This window comes from Falco cherrug, chromosome 6, assembly GCF_023634085.1.
Source record: "Falco cherrug isolate bFalChe1 chromosome 6, bFalChe1.pri, whole genome shotgun sequence".
Taxonomy (NCBI): Eukaryota; Metazoa; Chordata; class Aves; order Falconiformes; family Falconidae; genus Falco; species Falco cherrug.
In genome coordinates, this window is record NC_073702.1 from 54,070,476 (window position 1) to 54,091,873 (window position 21,398).

General features: G+C 42.9%; 1 protein-coding gene across 3 annotated transcripts in view; it reads left to right on the top strand.

The window, feature by feature from the left end:
- Positions 1-2,671: 2,671 nt before the first annotated feature.
- SLC2A12 (solute carrier family 2 member 12) overlaps positions 2,672-21,398 on the top strand; it is a 33,562-nt gene continuing 14,835 nt past the window's right edge. The window contains exons 1-3 of one of the 3 annotated variants that reach the window (XM_027810026.2): positions 2,876-3,002; positions 6,241-7,462; positions 10,696-12,018. In XM_027810026.2, the coding sequence (XP_027665827.2) occupies positions 7,357-7,462; positions 10,696-12,018 (1,429 nt within the window). In that variant the 5' untranslated portion in view covers positions 2,876-3,002; positions 6,241-7,356. Of the gene's footprint in view, positions 3,003-6,240; positions 7,463-10,695; positions 12,019-21,398 lie in introns of all 3 variants that reach the window. The other 2 variants (XM_027810033.2, XM_005432828.3) reach the window with 2 other exon arrangements.

A 21,398-nucleotide genomic window follows, 5' to 3' on the forward strand; every position in this document is an offset into this window, starting at 1 on the left:
TACACTGTTGCATTCACTTAAAATTCATCACTTAAAATCACAGGATTTGGGAACTTGACGAAAAGCAGCCTTTTCTTTTTATTACTCACTCCTGGGCGTAGCATACTGCTTGTTCAAGGGAAGGTGCCATTCCTGACAAGCTTTTAAGTTCTCCCAAAGCATATAGATGCCAGCAGCTATACATAATCATATATTTATTGTATACATATATACATATAGTATACATAATCAGTATATTTAGTTGGAGGACTACATTTAGTTTAGGGGGTTTTTGAACAGAAAGGGCTGCAGTTGCATTGCATCACTTACTTCCATCAAAATTATACCCTGTAGCTGATGAGTCCGAATCAGGTCACAGCTGAAGAAGGACACTCTGCAAGTATGACAAGAGAGGAGGCGCCTACCCAGGCTGTCTTTGAAAAGATTTACAAAATCAGTTTTGGGTGGAACTGGGGGAATGAGGGGACAAATAAAAGCTGTAAACGTTTTTCACAAATGCAAGGAGGAGTGACGGATACTTCCAGTCCCACCAATGCTGCACTTCAAGCTTGTCTCAATAATTTTACACAGTGGTCCCTATTTCAGCAAAGCGGCCTCCTGTCAGCTGGGTGGCAAAAGCTAATAGTAAAATCAAGTTTTCAATTCTTGCATATCTGATTACCTAAGGATGAGACAGATTTTCCACATGGAACCTTATGCAACTCTACATGTACAAACCTAACAGTTGAGAATAACTGAATAACCTCAGTGCAAAGAGAGCATGGGATGGGGGAAGTCCATCGTCAGTGCAGGCTGTTCAGGATGCCTCACTTCCTACCAGGCATTCCCCCTTACAAACATACCCTCCTTCTGCCAGACCTCGCCGAGTGCCTGGAGGACCTCTCATCCACTCTCTGTGAAGATGAACCTGACATTCAGCTAAAGCCTGAACTGAACTCTCTTTTTCTCTCAGCTCCTTAGCAGGCAGTGGGTCACTGCCTCGGGGTCAGCATCTCCCAGGCAGCAGCTCTTGGCAGGAGGAGTGAACCCCGGAGCATCCCCCAGGGCCACGTGTCTGGGAGCACGGCTTTGGCTTTGCTCCCCAGCAAGCTGCTGTGGGCGTCTCAGTAGTTCACTGACTTCTGCAGGACCATTACATAGAAGGGCATTTGGGAAGTGGGAACAAGAGTGTAGCTATGGAGTTAGCTGCATTTCCAGAGAGCAGGCACTTGGGCAGAGCTGTGGGTTATCTGAGGTGTGGGCTGTTAGAGGAGATCAGTTACACACTACATTGTATCAGAGGAATCTTGTAGCAGCTGAGTTTAATCTTTGAAAAAATTTCTTTTCCTTCCCCAGCCTAAGCAGCCACTCATTTTTTCACAAAACATCTGAATAATTTCTTTATAAGTTGACATAATTTTTTGCACATACCCGATGAGGAAACAACACCTGTCTGGATGCCACAAGAATTTGTTAACAGCCTTTAGAGCATCCTGTACCGCCTGACAGGTGGACATTTCACATAGAAAGTATGTTACACATGCGAGTAGAGCTAGCCTGACTCATTTAACTCCACGCCAAAGGCACTGCCAAAACCAAACTCCCCACTGGAACTTGTGCCCCCACGGCATCCCTGGTGCTCCAGCATCTGAAGCTGACAGTGAAGGCAGCCGTCAGCCAGGGCAGTTACAGTGTCGTTTGTCAAATGTTTCTTGTTAAGCAAACACCAATAAAGGGTGTATCATGCCCAGTCTACTTAAGGAAAAATGTTTAGGAATTCTTCCTGGGAATACTGCAGAAGCTACCAACTTTCCACCTCTGCCTTTGCTCCCATACTATCTGCAGGCATTAGTGTATTAAAACAAAAACAACCAAGATAAAACAGCAAGTAATGAAAAAGAGCACAAACAAGAAGCCTGCAACATTGCCAGATTATACAACAGCAATTCCCACTGGGGATAGCTTGGACAACTTGCCTCACTGAGGCCCGTGGGTCTGCTGAGAGTGCTCAGAGGCTCCTGCACCAGGACCAGGACCAGGACCAGGATGTGGCAGGCAGCCCCAGTAGGCAGGTTGCCTTCACCCATGGTAGCTTTCCCCACCACTGCAGTCCAGCCTATAGCCACTGCTTCCACGAAAGCTAGTAGGGATGCAGTGACTCCTAGCAGCTCTCAAAGTTAAGCTTTTGACTCAATATAGCTCAGACAGTCTCAGTTTTCCCACAAATAATTGTCATGGGAGAGAGGGTGGCTTGCCTTTAATTTGCTGGTAAAATATGTTCATCTATGCCGTGAAAATTCCTGACACTAGTGTCACAGACTGTGATGGGCTGCCATGGCTTTTTTTCCTCTCTGCTGTTTCTCACCACAACTTGCTCACAATTTACAAGAATGAAGCAATGCCGTGTGTGTGTCAGTGCCCTAACTTCAGCTGACACAGCAAACACTTCAAATCCTCCCCTTCTATGTGCCTTCTCCGTTAAAAACCTGTGCTTGTGAACACCAGAGAGAGGAGTTAAAGAGGAAAGTTAAAGGGGGAAAGAGAGAGAGACCCTTTAAGCTAATGGGTAAGGAATGTGCAAGGAGCTGTGCGTGGACGTCTGATGTCTCCAACTATTTGTTAAAAAGCAAAAGCAATACTTCCGACAGACGGCCCTCCCCTCGCCTGCAATAGGCTCCCAAGAATAGCAACAGCCTGTGTCACTGCAAAGGGCAAAGCCTTCTGAAATAGCAACAAAGTTGTTCACAAACCACTTTGTGGTCTGCATTTGGTTTCAGCCAGCTTCAGCAACTTGTTGCCATGAGGAAAATAACCTGTGCTTTCCTCGCTGGCCAGGGAAGGACCGCTGCCCTGTGAAGTGCTCCTGCCCCAAGGTGCAAAGGGGGTGGCAATGGTACCTGGCCAGAGCACAGAGGACCTCGGCCAGCAGAGCCGGACGATGAGAGCAGGGGAGGATGAGAAGAGCAGCCAGGACAGCCGCCGCAGCAGCCGCCACCACCTCCGCCAGCTCCCAGCTGCAGCAGGTAACGCGGCAGGAGCTGAATGCCAGCTGCAGCCAGCAGCAGTGGCCGCGTAGCTAATGCTCAGGGCTGGGGGAAAACAGCCCTGCGAAGCCAAGGGGCTCTCAGGGCACACCGTCTTGATTCCTAAAAGTGTGAGAGGGGAAAATGCGAGTAAGGAAGGGAAATGCCAGCTTGAATTTTGAATGAAGGTTTATGTGATACTTTTCCCAAAAGGCCTCAGTCCTACTGTTCATGCATGTGCTGTCTGTTGTGTATATCCTTGTCCTTTAGGAAGATCGGTCACCTGAAAAATCGGAAAATCCACTGCCATCTAAGATAACAACAGTGCTCCGGTCCTTGCATGCTTGGGAGCAATTCAGCCTTTTTCACTGAAGTGGAGGGAGGCCAGGCAAGCATTGCACCTACTCACGCAGGGCCAAAGTACAGGGTAGGGGAACAGGGAATCTCCTTTGCCGTTTTTCCCCTAGCATTGCAGGAGGAAACCAGGTTTTTGTGCTGATTCCCTGAAAAATCAACTGCATAATTTCTTTTGCAAAAGATTTTTGAGTACTGAAGCTGAACTTTGTAGCTCTTCGCCTTTGCTGTCCTACCCAGCCAGTTTTTCTAGGTTATAGCACGATTTTGCATCTTGAGCCTCTTTCACTGATGATAACATCAAGGGGAAAACGACCCACAATCATGACATTTCTCACCCACAAGACAGCTGTACCCAAACAGGAAAGCATGGCTGTAAGCCAGAAATTACTATGTCCCAAGCAGGTTTTGTTCATTTAAAAATCAGTGAACTGACTAACCCACGAATGTTCAGTTACCACAGGTGCAAATGCTTTGTAGGGGTGTAATAGTGATTACTGCAGCAACATTTACTGATACCTGGAAGCAGAGGTTAATCGAGAACAAAAAGCCAGTTGTTGTACAGACATATTTAACATTACCTTAGGGTATGGGGGGAGCAGTGCAGATGGTTACAGGATAGCATTATCAAAGGGAAGCACAGCAGCTACAGTAAACAGACAATAAAAGTTACTGCAGCACAAGGGCTACGGTTAGAAGAGTACTTGCATATTACACACTTGGCCTCACCCTCAGAAATTAAAGCAGTAACCTGAGGAATTTATAACTACCTATCTAGGAATTAAAAGAACTTGTTGATTCTTACTGGCAAATAACAAAACAAAACCCAAATGCCATTTAGTGTATTGAAAGGGCAGGCTGCCTCCTGACATAATGAAAACACATGGCAGAGCGCTAAGAGAGATGGAGAGATGTTCAGGGTGGGTCTGTCCAGGATCTACACTCCCCATCTTTCCATCAGCACCAAGGGGCTTTTTTTCACGAAATCTGAATATTACTCACAGAACACATTTGTCAGGCTTATGCTGTACAAAGTATACAATGCTTCCCACCATTGCAGGCATTCAGATGTGTGAAAATGCACAATATATTAGCTTCCTTCTGCCTTCTGTTTTAGTTCAATTTAAAAAATACTTGTTTTGGTTTTGCTTTTCACACTTGGGTGGGAGGAGTCACATTTGTCAAATGGTCATGATCCCACATGGCCCTGACACTATTTTTGGGTAAATTTAATATTTTCCAGCTCTGCTTGCAACATAACTTTGCCCAAAGACACCATTTGTTTCATCCCGTAGGGTCTTGTTGAGTAACTGTTTTGGATCCCATGCCAGACCTCTAGATGGACAGTTAGATCAGATGTATCCTAGCTAATAGGAGAAATGCACCTATTGAGCAGCTACTGGATCTAAAGAAACATTAGGCGTTAGAATAGATCAACAGGGTAACACATACCTCTTTATACCAGACAACTGGATGAGACAAAGAAAGTAACTGTGACAGTGCAGCAGAGATCATGATGGCATGAAAATGAAATAATCACCTTTTATGAGAAGCAAACCCTTGACTTAATTATGCAGCAATTCCCAAAATATGCCATTAAATATCTATTGTACAAACCCATGTGATCCACATGCTATACAGTTTAGCAAAATGCTCCTCTAAAGACCATTTGGGGAACTGTAAATGCTGTTTCCCTGTAAAGGCCAACTTCTTGTATGTCAGACAGCACTTAGAGAAGAAATATGTTGTTAAAGATATCTTAAAATTTTCAGATACAGATGCTGGAGTTTTAAAATTTATCATGGATAGATACCTTGTTCAATTGAAAAAAAGGAGATTCCATGCTGTGGGTTCATGCCTATGCAATGCACTCAATTCATTGTGATTTTCTAAGCTGTGCTTATTAACCAATCGGAACCAGAGCTTGATTCCACTTGCCAAATGTCTAAATAGAACAAAGAATCCCCAAGGATTTAAAGAACATATCTATTTGACCTTCCAGGAAAATACTTTTCTTCCCTCCCAAAATGAGACATTTCTCAGCCCAGATTAAACCAAAGTCAATGCTGGAAGAGACTGTCGAGTCCCCTCCTATCAAGACATGTATTTGCACAGGTCACATAAAGTAATCACCCATCCCACTAGTTTCCTGTATGCACACGGCATGTTCTCATAGGAGAAAGGAAAGAAAAACTACATCACAGAAATCTCAGTGTCTGAACTAATGTGGAGTGTGGTGCTGCCAAGATGAGCTGGAAAGGGCTCCCAGGCGCCTTCCCTGTAGCTCTCCTGCACATGAAGTGGGGGAAACATGGTGTTTTTCTCAGCTCAGCCTGCTTGCAGATCTTTCCTGGCACAGATCATTTCTCTGTAATGCCCATAAAATACATGCACAGACCAAATATTTTGCCTTTGGAAGAACCATTTTTCCCAAATATGTGCTTGAAAATAGTAAAGGGCCACTCCCTTACTACTTGGCCCCATCCAGTCTCAGCAGCAGTACACTGTGCTATACTACCACTGTGCCTGGTCTCCTTTTCAGTAACGAAGCATAAACATTTCCAGAAAATGTTCTTAAAGATAAGTTTGTTTGCCAAGTAGTGCTGCTTTTGACCTGAGTAACAGTTGTGAGAAAGCATTTTGTTTACATGGGGAAACTAGAGAATAGACTTTCCAATCACTTGTCACATAACAGCCACACACTCCTTAGCCGTGGAGTTTGCTGCAGGCAGAAGGAGAAATTTCTCTGGAAGTCATCATTAAAATATTTTATTCCCCTGGGCTGCACACTGCCATGTATTTTGCAGGCATCTCATAAAAATAAAAGGAATATATATTTTAAAGAAGCTTTTTTTTTTTTTTTTTTTTTTTTTTTTTTGAAAAGGAATGCCTAAGAACTGCCAGCAACAACATTAAAAGTGACACTTAAAAGGATCGTGAGTACAACTACTGCAACAGGCTTTATCTGGAAATGTTAAAGCAAAACATATGCTGAAGTCAGAAGGCATTTTGTGTGGAGGAAGACCACAAAGGAGAACCGAGCAGAGATTTCAGGGTTTAACTCAGCAGGCAGTTCTCAGCAGGCAAGTCTTAGTTACAGCAGTTAAACAAAAGCTCATAGTAATATAAGGATGTTTCTCAGCAGAATAGGGCCTGTGCGGAACTAGAGACACCAAGTTAACTGCTGAGTTTGCTCCTGCTAATGCAGAAAGGCAACGTGTCTCCCTCTGCATCACATCAGAACCTGCCTTGCATTCAGGGGTCTGCTTTAATTACAGCCCTCTGCTATTTCTACATGACTGTGGGTGTTTGTCACTGGACACATGAACAAGGACACCAGTTGACCCAGTAAAAAAAAAAAAAAAAAAGAAACATTAAGACATCGGTCAAGCTGCTGTACTAGGAGAAGAAAGACATATATAGGCTCGAGTACTTCCCTCGCAACTTCCCAGGTGTCCAAGCTCCACCACACCCAGCTTGTACGCCTCTCAGATTAAAAATAAATAATCACCTCGGTGGCTCTGATCTGAGGAGCACAGGCTGAGGAGAGCAGAGTCTGGATTGTAAAGAACAGTGCTGACGGTGGACTCCATCAAGATATTTGAGTTGGCACTGCCATTTTGAACCAGAAACTGGAACCATACAAAACTGACAGTCACACATTTAAAGAGTTAAAAGCCATGCAGGAGCAGGACACAGACCTCAAAGTATCAATAAGAGACACTGCCTACACTGTTGTGTTTCTGCTGGAGAGCCTTAAACTCAGGTTTTGTCCCTTTGTTATTTAACATTTTCTCTCAACTGCCTGGAGGAAGATAATAATGGATTATTTTAAGGTGATAAAGGTGACAGGTGATTAATAAATGAGATATATCGCTGGCTGAATTCAATTCAGATGGCTTGGCCTGCTGACTGCAAATTAACGTGCTGTCTGGGGTGCCTCTCTGCTAACTTTAGACATCTGCATCTGAGCAAGCCGCACAGATTCCTTTTATAGGCGATGGAAAGAAATAGGCATCTGACCTATTTCAGTTATCTAGAAGTGTCTATTTTTCACAAGTGGTTACAGAAGAAATCTAGAGATGCTGTAGACCTCTCACAGTTAGGTAAGTTGAACCCATCCTGTGCGTTTTAATACAGACAACGTAAAGTGATTTGCATCCCTAGCTAGGACGCAAGAAGGCAGGCCATATTTAAAGGAAAGGCAATGCCTTGGCAAGAACCCAGTCAGAAAAGAAGCTGGTTGTCCTGGAGGATAACCAGCAGAAGATGAGCTCCTGTACATGGCTGTGACAATCCTTAGATGAGTAGAGGGGGGAATATCCACCAAGAGCAGGACAATTATGTCAAATTCCTATCTGGCACTGTACAGCCACTGCAGGAACACTGGGTCTGGCTCAGGATTTATTGAAGAAGTTGATAATCTGGATAGAGTTCAGAGAACAGGCTCTGAATACTTAAGGGACTGGTAAACTTGTAAAGCCTCACTCACAGGCTGTGTAGCTTATCAAGGAGAGGTCTGTGGGATGACTCAGTGACAGATACAATTTTGTACTTAGTGAACACAGCTAAGTGCAGGCAAATGGAGAATGGGATCTGGTGGCTGGAAGCTGAAGTTGCAGAAATTAAGTCTGCAAATAATTTATGATAATTTACAGTGAAAGCAATGAACCATTGGGACAGCTTGTGACTTAAAGTCATTGGCTTTCAATCACTAGCAATTTTAAAATAAAAGCTGAATATTTTCAATAGCCTAGTTCAAATAAATTATCATTTAAACATGTCTGAAGGGTTATGTTGTGCTGTTTATGAGTGTCAGACTGGATGACCACAATGGTCTGTTTTGCCTTCATAATATGTAAAGAAAAATCTTAGATTCAATCTGCATGGCTTAATGACATAAAATACAGAGGTATCCAAGAAAGCACAGATATCAGCACTGAGCAGAAGTTTGGGCAGAGCACCGTGATCAAATTATCAGTGTGGTTCCGATACCAAAGATCATTCATTCAGCACAACACCGTGTTGTTACCAGCCCTGATTTCCAGCCAGGATTCGTTGGAGGGGTATATCTCCCAGATCTAGTAATATACACCAAGCAGGCAAGTCACAAGTATAAAGGGGAGGGAGAAATTAGGTTTTGCAATGATAGAGTGTATACTGCATGCATGTGTTGGAGGATGGAGCATATGTAGCACAAAGCAGCTTAACTGGAGACAGTAGTACTTCCACTGAAGTGCTATTTAGCATGTGAAGGAAGTACAGCAGGACCTTGCCCTAATCCATGCACTAACCTCTGTTTAAAATAAGTGCAATGATCTCGGATCCTGCAGACATAAAGGAAGAAAAAGCTTTAGACATAATACAGACATGGATGACAAGAAAAATATTAAAAAAATATTGTTTCATCACTGGAACATTTTGCAAATTTGCTTCTGACATTTTCTCCAAGCTGTCCCCACCTTCATCACAACAAATCTACCATCCACCCCCACCTTCTGAAAGACTTCTTGCAGTACTCCCATTTCTTCCATGACCTTACAGCTCATCATACCAAAACCATGGGTTTTGCCCATCTCTTGTCTACCTCTGGCTTGCCAGCCACCCAAGCCCAGAGGCAGAGTGGGCTGAGGCGTGCTGGGTGCACTCAGCAACTTGGGGCTGCTGCTGCTTGGCTTCTGCTTGGCTCAAAGGGAGCAAACCCAGAGCCAGGTAGGAGAGCTAATAGGCAATACTTATCTTAATAGACTTAATGGGCTTACACATCTCCCCTGACCCTGGAATCAGAGCTTATACTCACACAGTTAAACTCTGCTGCCTTCCAGAATAACCCAGACTCCTGCGGAGTAGGTTGCAGGGTGGGATGGTGGGCTCACGCCTTGAGCCAAACTGCCTCCAGGAATTGTTAGGAGAGCAAGAGGTGGCTTGGGGCACAACCATGCCAGGGACCATACCAGCAATTTATTGGAATACATGGCCATGTGCCAGGGTCCAGGCTTGGGCACTGGCATTGTTTATTTTAGTAGTGCAGACATTCTGCTAGGGCTTCCCTCCTCCTCTCTTTTCACAATTTGCTTCATAAATGTAATATCCTCTGTCAAACCGGATTGATCCTTACCAGTGTGCTCAAAAGTTATTGGCAAGGAACTCCAGGCAGTCAGCGTGATCAAAGAACCTTAATGCCTTAGAAAAATAAGTGAAAAATAAACAAAGTCTATGTATCATTTTCAATCAGACCATATACAACTTTCCAGCCAAGCTGGAAAGTACTTTTTCCAAGAGAATTAACTGAAATACAGACTCTTTTATGCTGCAAAAGCTACCTCTCCTCAGACACATCCTAATCTCTCCAACTAACCGGAAAATCAGAAGTCAATTTACTCTTTTCCTATTTGTGTGGCAGCCAACATCATGATGAGAGGAAAATCATGCCGAGAGAAAGAACAAGACCAACAATAACAAACTGATATATTCCTCAAAGTTTAGGGTGCAAAAGGCTTCACAGTTAGTAGAATATGAACAGTCAAATCTATCTTGCAACAATAAACAATGAATCACAGTTGGATAAAACGAGTTTGTTTTAAAGTGGACATTCAGAGGCATATAATCTCCATTTGGTTTATGTTTTCACCATCTGTTTTTTATTCCTGACATTGTTGCCATCATAAACTATGCAAAATATTTGATCCTGATATTCTGAAGTATCTGAGATTAGTCATGGGCAAAGCCCAGAAAGTTCATTAATTTTTACCTCAAAGATTGGTGTTCCTAGAATATCCCAGCTATCTGGATCAGCCTCATGCTCAGTGGGTAATTTTCCATCAGGTGAAGCACCGGAATTAGGAAATGGAGAGGGAAAACTTGTTACTTATTCAAGTCAGGGTTGAAGCAGTTTGGCTAGGAAATTACTGCCTTCCTGGCCCATGGTACACTAGCTGGGTGGACATGACTTCCTCAGTTCAATACAGGAATAAAACTGAGAACATCTCAAGGCAAAAACTGCTTTCTTACCAAAAGGTTGTTATTGTCAGTGTTGCCTTTTGCAATGACATTCTGAAGTAGAAGGTTTAATTATTTAAAGCCTGATCAAAACCTTATTGACTTCTGATCAGTAAGACAAGGAACTCAAAGGCATTTATATGAATTAAAAAATGTATTTTTTTGTTCTTTTCAAAAATAGCTTTTTATGTCACCACTGGGTTTGTACACACCTAACTCCTTTGCCTAAAAGTTACAAAAAGATTTTTTTGACTGGCATATCAAATAAAGTTATTATTAGTTATCAGAATGTTGCAGAAGTCACACTTTCTAGTTTTTGTGGTTTTTTCTCTTATTTCAGGTTGTGGAACATTTACTTTTCTATCTTCTGCTGTTGCTGCCGTAAGTGGACTTCTGATGGGTTACGAGTTGGGCCTTATCTCTGGAGCTCTCCTTCAGATGAGCAGCATATTAGCACTCTCTTGCAAAGAGCAGGAAATTGTTGTAAGTTCCCTGCTTTTTGGGGCCTTATTTGCATCCCTTACGGGTGGATTCCTGATAGACCAATTTGGAAGGAGACTTGCTATTATTATTGCATCTTCTTTACTTGTGTTGGGAAGTCTGATTTTACTGCCCTATGAATCATACGGGATACTTATTGTGGGACGGATTGCCATAGGTATTTCCATCTCATTATCATCAATTGCAACATGCGTGTATATTGCTGAGATCGCCCCGCAGCACAGAAGAGGTCTCCTCGTGTCATTGAATGAACTCATGATTGTGATAGGCATTCTCTTTGCCTATATTTCAAATTATGCGTTTGCCAGTGTATCTCATGGCTGGAAGTACATGTTTGGCCTTGTGATTCCATTAGGTGCTTTGCAGGCTATTGCCATGTATTTCCTTCCTCCAAGCCCTCGGTTTCTTGTCATGAAAAATAACGATGAAGCTGCAAGCAAAGTACTGGAGAGGCTACGGGAAACATCAGATGCTACTAAAGAACTTACTGTGATCAAGTCTTCCCTGAAAGATGAACATCAATATAGTTTCTTGGACCTGTTTCGTTCAAAAAACAACATGAGGGCCCGAATGTTGGTAGGACTCACTCTAGTCTTTTTTGTGCAAACAACTGGGCAACCCAACATTTTGTTTTATGCATCGACTGTTTTGAAGTCGGTTGGGTTCCAGAGCAATGAAGCTGCCAGTTTGGCTTCTACTGGAGTTGGAGTGGTTAAAGTGGTCAGCACAGTCCCAGCCACGGTTTTTGTGGATCAAGTTGGAAGTAAAACTTTTCTATGTATTGGCTCTTCTGTTATGGCACTGTCGTTGGTCACTATGGGCTTAGTGAACCATAACATACATGTGAATTTTACTAATGTCTGTAGAAGCCAATCTCCAGAGGATTTCTTTCTCCAGAGACCAGAAAACCTCAGCGGTGTCACCAACGGGAGTCTCAAGGACCTCTTTGCTAGCATGGCTTCACCAGAAAGATTGTCATTTGATGCGCAGAGAAGCCCAGATGTTGCTAGGACAGGAGAACTGAACAGGACTGCCCTGGCAGGAGGCAAAAGCACAACAGGGTCTCACCTGAAAAGTGGGGAGGTTCCTGCTGTCCTGAAATGGCTCTCACTGGCCAGCCTCCTTGTTTATGTTGCTGCATTTTCCATAGGTCTTGGACCAAGTAAGTGTTTCATTTTTCTAACTCTTTGTAATGATTTACTTACAAGTGGATTAAGTGTTGGGATGACATGCCCAGCTTGGCAACAGGCAGTTTCCAAGCTGAGCAAAGCAGTGTTTTCTGCTAATATGCACTGGTATTGTCACAGGCTGTCCCGGTTGTGACCTGGGGTGTACTTTTTAGGAATATGTCTTGCTCATTAAGATCAAGGGCCTGATCTCCTTTCAGTTCAATGAAATTAACTGCTCCTCTTCAGTGAAGTTAAGAACTGCTGTGAGCTTTGTAAAGCAAAATTATGGGAGCCCTGGTTATCTTTTCTCTTCCTAGTCTATTGTGTCCTTACATTGGGAAGGTTACAATGTAGGCATTTGCTGCTGCTAACTCATAAACCCAAGATAATGATGAGCTCTAGACCTCTGTATGGTATGACACCATCAAATCCATGAAATGCCAGAATGCCTGAGTCCTGCTGAGGGCCTGGACCCCTGACTATATAATAGTCTTCAGATACAGGCATCATGGTTTAACCCCACCTGGCAACTAAGCCCCACCCAGACACTTGCTCACTCCCTCCTGGTGGGGTCAGGGAGAGAATCGGAAGGGTAAAAGTGAGACAGCTTGTAGGTTGAGATAAAGACAGTTTAACAGGTAAAGCAAAAGCTGTGCATGCAAGCCAAACAAAACAAGGAATTAATTCACCACTTCCCATCAGCAGGCCTGGGTTCAGCCATCTCCAGGAAAGCAGGGCTCCATCACACAACGCTTACTTGGGAAGACAAACACCATCACTCCAAACATCCCCCCCTTCCTTCTTCCCCCAGTTTATATACTGAGCATGATGTTCTATGGTATGGAATAACCCTTTAGCTATTTTGGGTCAGCTGTCCTGGCTGTGTTAACTCCCAATTACTTGTGCCCCTCCAGCCCTCTTGCTGGCAGGGTCTGAGAAACTGGAAAGTCCTTGACGTAGTACAAACATTACCCAGCAACGACCAAAAACATCAGTGTGTGATCAACCTTATTCTCACACCAAATCCAAAACACAGCACTGCAGCAGCTACTAAGAAGAAAATTAACTCTGTCCCAGCTGAAACCAGGACAATAGGAAAGATATTAAAGGTATAACTCATGAGTAAACTATAGTGTCATTGCCTCTACCTGTTGAACAGCACAAGTGGAAAAACACTAGGGCACATCACTGTACAACCAAGGTACTGCTGCAGCTGCCACCACACTTGCATGGTTCCCACTGTCTCCAGAGGAGAACGTCTGCCATTCCCAGAGACTAGCAATTAAACCTCTCTGTTTTGTTTTGCTTTGCTTCAATAGCACTTGCATATTATTGTATTTTGAAGGGGTTGGTTTTTTAAGCCACACTGCAAAACCCACATGCACAGAGTCCATTATTTATTAACAGACTTGGTGTGCTTTTGTGCCCTGGCTCAAACTTGCCTTGCAAACACACTGTACTCCTGCTGCACTATTATGATTAAAAGCTTGCCAGAAGAATACAACCCAAGAATTGCACTAACAGCAACTCCCCTGCAGTTTTTATTTATTTTAAACATTACTCACTGGAAGAGCAGCGTAAGATAAGCATTCATCGCCAGGGCAGCGAACTTCACTGTGTTATTGCAGCATTATTCCCTCCCTTGCAGACCATCTTGGGGCTGGATTCTGCTTTTGATGACACAGGTTCAAAACAAGGGGTGCAGCCCTGAAGAGAAAATGTTACTTCAGCATTTACTGGAGTGTTTCAAACACACATCTAATGACCCTCAAGGCAGGGGCATGCGTTCAGGCTTGGCCTCCTGTTGAAAGCTGCTTTCCCGTTGACCTCACTGTAAATGGGTCCTGGTCATTTGAGTTGGCCTAATGTGAAGTTAATGATAACGACGTCTACTTCCTTGAGGGCTACAGAAACTGACTAGTCTGAGAAGTCTTTGAGGCCCATGCTTGTTTTCTGACCTCATTCTTGACTAAGAGCACAAATACCCTCAAACAGCATATGCGACAGAACAGACATGTCTCAGCTCCAGCATGCTGAAATCATGTATGATAAAGCCACAGTCAGGCAATTTAAACTGACAGATGCGTTTGGGTAGCAAGTGATGGTCAGGTCTAGGAGAGATACAGGTATTTAAAATTGCAGATAAGTACTTTCAAGACATTTTTGTGCCTTTAAAAGTACACTATTCAGTTAAAATGGACAATGTATAGAAAATGCAAAGGTCAGAGATTCAAGAGATTGCTGGAATCTGCAAAGGACCTATTGTAATTAAATAATCTGGGTTGGGAGGCACGGTTATGAGTTGTGTCACATGTTCAGCCTTCAGTATCTGCTGCTTGGAGTTCAAATCCTTGAATATATTTTAAAAGTCTACCTTTCTTATCCTCAGTATGCCTTTCTTAGTGTAAAGAAAAAGACAAGCCCCTCTGCTTATATAAAGTAAACAGTTTTAACATGTTTATTATCCCTACTCTTAAAAAAAAGATACTCATCTCTAAATCTGGTCTGTGGTCTGGACCAGACTGTTAGCCATTGATACTCTGCAACAGGAGGGAGGCATCGAGGCTGCACTCGCTGGCTGTTGTGGCCAGGCAATGCCCAGGCACCTAGCAACAAGCACTGTAATCCCCACACCACTATATTTTCAATGTGAACATCTCACACTTGGCGTGTTGTCTTCCTGTCCTGCTGGCTGAGGTGAAGGCTGTGCTGGCGATGTGTCTGTTTGTAACTTACACATCAAATGAGCCTCTTTTGGACAAAGAACAAGGGATCTTGCTCTTTTCCCTCCACTCCACAAAGCCATTTCTGGAGCAAATTCACCCACTTTATTTTGAGTCCCTGCTGCATTATGTTCTGTGGGGATAAAGGAGAGTCTGTGTAGCACCATTAGGAAAATAGCACACTTTTCATTGGGCAGATCATGCAACCTCAGCTCTATCATCTTTTTTTAATTACTTTGTCCTTTTTTTTCCCCCTGCCTTTTTTAGGGTTCTGGTTAAAGTTCTAGCTAAAGTCCACATTTGCATAGCAGACGTTTATAAATTTTGTATTTTCCCATGAATTCTCTTTTGTCTCCAAATTACATGAAGTAGATGGATTTTTTAATGAACTAAACATATGCTAAATATATTTATTGCAATTTATCAAAGCACCCAGGCAGCACAGTGATGAGTACTCAAAAATAGACAGCGAGAGATAAAAGCCATTTTTGCATTATAAAAGAATTCACAGACTAGCAAGCATCTGCTTAGTAATTTTTCTGATTCTGAGGTGCTTTATATTTATATCATCAACCCTTATGCAAGATAAAAAGAGTATTTCTGCTGCTCTGTTTTGGATTAATTATGTTTGATGAACTGTGATTCAACTGCTTGTTCACACTCAATTTCACACAATTATGAGGACGTTTTGTAGGTGCAACAAATCAGTGTTGCATTACATTGCAGAACAGCACATGCTGTCTCTCCAGGTGTGTTTGCAGAGGCATTTCAAGGCAGTTATTAGCTAAGGGGACTTACCCGACAGTCACCTTTGTCTTGACTTACCTTTGTCTGTATATCAGAAAGGTCAGATGAGGATCAACCATTGTCACCAGGGAAATGAGCCCTGGTGAGCCCAAGAGCCCAAAAGAGACCTCTCTCTGGCTGCCAGGTGAAGGATGAGGAGTGCAAGAGGGGCTCTTCATTGTTTTCAGTGCATGTTTGTACAGAGAGACAGTCAAACCTGCTGTATGTCGAAGGGGGGACAGGAAAAATAGGAGCCTTGCAGAAATGCTGCTATGCCTTGCACAGGGAGCAGTGAGTGCAGGCTAATGAGATGAGTGCAGTGTGGAGGTAGATCACCAATTTGTCATCCAAGGTAAAAGCTCAATGTGTCCCTGGAAATCGATTTAATATGAAGGACACACAGAGACATTGTAGTCAGGGCCGTGACCACGCATGACCACCTACCTACTAAATGACACAGAGTTAACCAAAATAGTTGCAGAGCATCTCATTTGCCAGATGCTCTGTTCAAACAACCTGAGGGGCAAAAAATAGTGGTCCTTTCTTATAAAGAGGTGTCACCTCCTTCACTCATCACTGTTGTGTATTACGGTATGTTGAGATGCAGGGACCAGGAAAGCCAGACTTGTGGAGTGTCAGACATTTTTCAAAATAAGGCTGTGAATGTGGGGCTCTTGGTGTTGGATGGAGCATGTGCAAGAGAGTTCTCTTGATAGGGCAACTGCAGGGCAGCTCTAGCCCTTCTGAAACGGAGTGGGTGCCCAGAGCCCTGCTGCTTTATTGGCGGACCTGACGAACAAAATTCAGATTCAGGTGTCAGGCGGCACCCGTTACCAAAGATCTGCTTCTCTGCCCTGACCATCTCCTTTTGCACCATTTAGGATCAAAGACTAAATAGGGACAACTTCCCTCCATATTTTCCTATATATCCCGTAAGTGAGGGGGGTCTCTCTCACTGAGTGATCTCACCAATAAGTAGCCGAAGGAGACAGTAGCACCATACACAGTAATACAGGGATGCAGCGTGGTCTGCAGCCAATCCTCTTTTGTCCAACAAAATCAGAGGCGCTCCAACAAGTCCTAGTCTGAGAAACAAGTAATGCAAACTCAGTCTGCACCCAACACAGCATATGTTTTCCCAGTCTGAATTTGTTCTAGGAAACAAAAAGCAAGTGAGCAAAGCAAGGCTTGGGTAGTACCTCCTTATATCGTGGTAGTGCTGTTCAAGGGAATCCATGCACATCACAGGGATATTTTGCTGTGGAGTGGGGAGCACTTTTATTGAGAGAATATTTATTATTGAGAGAATATTGAGAACAACTTTTATTGTTGAATGTGTGCATTTGGACTGCATGTATGGTACTGGTGCCTTGTACAAAAGATCTCTTTCTCCTCCTTTAAACACGTTTCTGTATAACTGCAAAAGTGTTTAGGCAGTTGGCCAGTGAGCTTTGGATAATCTGCTGGTGCAAATCATATCAGGTCTGCTGATTTCAGGGATGTATATCAACAAACGCACCTACAAGTGGCACCAAGGGAATGTTTCATGACATGAATCATCCTCAAAACCATTTAGATGCATAAAGTCCAAAGGTATTTATGTCTCTGCCTATCTGGGACTGAAGATGTTCTTCATGTCCTAGAGAAGCTGCCAGCATTGTGTGGCTCTCCAAAACCAAGGACCAAACTCTCAGAGCTCTTCTCTTGAAAGCTATCACATGCTCCTCTTCCAGGGGACTTCTTGGAGCCACAGGGATTCCCCAGCCCCAAGTGCTCAGAGCCCACGTGGTACACCCACAGCTGTGGCCACAACACACCCAAAGCAGATCAGCATCTGCAGCTGGAGAAATGTCTTCTGAGTTTCAGGGCTTGGCACAAAAATACCACACATACCCACCCACACAGACATAAAATCTAAAAAATATTTTTAATATATTTGTGATTGATAAATAAGTGCATAACGGGGTCTTGCAGGAGTTATTTAGAACTCATGGCAAACCCCACTTTTCCACATAGCTGTTACAGTCCCATCGAAGCACAGCTCCCCTGAGTGGGTTCTTGTAAGACTTCCAGTTGATATTGATTAAAACCTGTTAAATAGTGGAATTAAGCCCCCATAGGAAGCCTTCTCAGACTGGGATATTATGCCCTCCATTGCCATCTGCATCTGGGGACCCCTCATGTCTCCCTGCTCTCAGTGTGTGGGTGCAGAGGCACGTACAACTGCCTGACTGATGTTAGCAGGCAGATTCAAAGCTGTTGGGGCAGGCACAAGAGAGGGACGGAGAAATCCCCACCTGTCTCCACACAGGTTAATAACCTTGTGGTCACTACAGTTACTTTCTTCATCGGGAAACCTGGTCTTACAGCCAGGTTATGTCTTCCCATAAATGAAACTACTTCCCTTCTGAGTTACCTGTTGGTAAAGACTTTTTTGTCTCTGCTTTCCATTCAGCTTTAACCTGGATGCTTGAGCCCCAGGTTTAAGCACCCATATGATCCTAGCACAGGGAAGGGCGGCAGGCCACCAAACCCCCTTGGGTTACTTAGTTTCACACTGATTAAATTTGTTCCATATAAGGAACCTGGAATTGCAGATTCGTGCACCCCAGCCTGGGTCCTCCCAAGAAGGAGCAGTGACTAGGCTGTCGAGAAAGCCCTGCTGCAGTGCACCATCTCTCTGCTGCAAGAGCTGTGTGGGCCATCAGCCCTCTGAGGAGCAAAACCCACACAGGAAAGTCAATGAAGGCAAACTTCTAGTGAGGACAAATCTTAGGAGCATATTTTTACTGATGAAAGACTACTTTGGGAGGAAGAGATGTCTGTTTCTAGTTTCTATTCTATTCTATCCCCATGCAAAAACTCCCTCACTTTGTTTACATCTTATTGTGAGTTCTTGAAGTCATTTAAATGCAGGTTTAAACCCATGTTGGGGACACTGGGGAAGATGGAAGAAGGATCAGGCAAGAAGGATCAAGGGGGGTGGAAGAAAGCTCCAGGGTTCACATGGAAATTGAAATCCATGGAGGTAAGGAAGGAAGTAAGTCCCTCTTTCTATCCATCACTGTCCTTAGGTAATCTTATCTGGTCTGTGGTGGTCTTTCTTTATGTATTTTATTGGATTAAGCAAGCCAAAATTAAAAGCTGTAACACTCCCCTAAAGCCCAGAGAATTACAATGGAGACAAATTTAGTCTTCTTGACTTTGCTCCTGTGATTCTTAGATGAACTTGCTACCTGAGTTAAAGCATGATTCATTAGCACAGTTAAATGCAGAACCATTTATGTGTCTTTCACCTCAGTCACTAAATGCATCTGTAACAAACTGCAAAACAGCTGCTTTCACATACGACACTGAACAGCCCAGGGACTCAAATCACAGAGGTCATGTCTCTTGTCACCCTTATGATCCAGATTGCATAGGACTGCTTTTGCTCTGCCCCAAAATGCTCTTGGACTTAAACTTGGCCACCAAATGCTCTACCAGAAATCGGTAAACCTTGTGGGAAAGAAAACTATTAGTTTGGAATTTCTGACCCTCCATGGATTTACTTGTTTGTTCCTGTGTTTTGAAATACTGTCAGCTCTATGGCCTTGTGCTAGCTTGGAAAACACTGGTAAAAGATAGGGCTGTCTAGAGTTCACTTCAATTACTTTGATGTTGGAGCAATATTTCAGGCTTTTACATAACATGGTTATTGTATTAATTTATAGTGCACTTGAATTTGATGTTAGCAGGCATTCATGCTCAGCATTGCCTTGCACAGCATTTGTTTGCAATGTTTTATTTTTTAATTTCTACGTTTTGCAGAGCAGCTGTGGCCTGGCCTTAAATTTCACAGAAATGAGCAGCATCAGTTTTACATTGTTTTGTGGTTTACTCTGGAAAAGGAGGTAGTGGTGGGGATTAAATCAAGTGCTCAAAAACTAGCAAGTGCTTAAATGCTTTGTTGGATCTGAACCAGGATAATAAACCTTGGAAATGTGCATGTTTCACTGAGGATCAGTACAGAAAGTCCTGTTTCAGTTAATTAAAAAATGATCTTGGATCCTTTATTTTATGACAAGATTCCTAGCACTGTTCATTTGTACTGAATCATCTTTTAATGCATGCATCCATGTGGTTTGAATATGACACTCCTAGTATCTTAGTTCATTATTCCTGTGCTATTCAAATGGTACCTCATGTGGCCTTTATTTCACACTGTGTCTGTACCACCACGCTGCAGTAGAAAGACAAGGCATGTCAAATTGAAAAATAAAGCAAGGATTGTGAATTGCCTGCTTCTCCCTATTTCCTTGTCCCAGACAAGGTTTATCTGAAGCCCCTTGTTAACATGTCAGCTAACAAAGGTATTGGTTTGCCTTTTCACAGGCTGATTGGTAGTAGTGAAGTGCAAACCAATTTAAGGTATTTTTGGATAGCTGGACACTGAATTACAGTATTTAAAATTGCAGGAGGTGTTCTCTAAAATACCAGCCAAATATGTTAATCTTGTCTAACTTGATAGAACCTACAAGTTTGGGAGGCTTTTATAGGTGTTAAAAAGGTCATAATAAGAAAAAAAATGCTTTTGCAGTAATGACACATGGCAATGTCAGTGGGAGCTTCTCCTTAATTATTTTAGGACTCTGTTTTGCAAAGAGCAGAATAGCCTTGTTCAGCCCCGAGGCTGAACTTAAACTATACTGAGGTGCACAATCTGGGACATCATTTTCACTGACATCTGTGTTCCTGTTCGTAGTTTTAAGTATGCGAATGAGGGGAAGTCTTGGCAGATCAGGCCAAGGGCTTTGCTTTCTAAAAGAGGTACTGTGAAAAGAGGGAGTGACAACACCATGCCCCAGCTGATATTTCTGTGTCTCTGCTGTGATGGTGGTTCAATCTGCTGTTGCTGAGCACAAAATTTGGCCCTCCAAGGACTGCCCAGAAAAGGTGTCTGTGTCTTGCCATACTGTGCTCCATTTAAACAGCTATTTGAGTCAATATCCTGCATTATATAAATATATGTATACTGATAGTTTTATGTTAATGGATCTACTGACACAAAGGCACTGCTTAAGAGAAATGATCTCCTGTGTTTAAAATTAGGCATTTTTTTGAAGTTCTACTCAGCTTAGTTAGTAGCCACTGGCCAAAATGGAACATTTTACCTCCAGACCCACTTTATAAAAAAATCTAGAGAACGAGTTTTGCTGTGATTCTAACTAGTAATTGGGCCTAACAATGTTCTATTGTTCCACAGGGACATTATCTTCTGTAAAGTGGTGCATTGTCAAGTGAGTCTAGCATACCATCTCCAGCCAGCTTTCATACAATAATCAAGGCTGCCTATCATTAGCCAAATTTGCCCTTCTTACTTTGTAGGTCGAGTGTTCTATTTAAGCATTCAGTAAATAACAATGGCCTTTGATAATCATATTAAAGACAATGAAAGATTTTACATTCATTTCCTTGACCATGTTCTAGGAGAGAAGATCATTGTGATACTGAAATCTGTGAAAAAGTTTATGGGGCTTATGTCAAGTACTACAAAATCCCGTTTCCTTTGGCAGAGAGGGCTGGGAGGAATTTTTTACAGGCAAACTGATCTTTGCCCAGCTTTGTACAAAAACTAGACTGTCAGTAGAGCTTTAAGTGCAAAGACAGTATTTTATTTCACTCATAAAGATCATCACACTAAAACATGCATTATAAAGTATGAGAAAATAATTATGCCAAAAAGGTAAAAATGTGCAATCACATCACTTATCGCCGCTGCTGAGAAAGGTGTAAACTACAGCCAAACTGCAGAGAGTGTGGCTGGATGGTAAGTCAGTGTATGAAGTCAGGAGACTGTTTCTCCCCATGGCATCTGAGTTTCT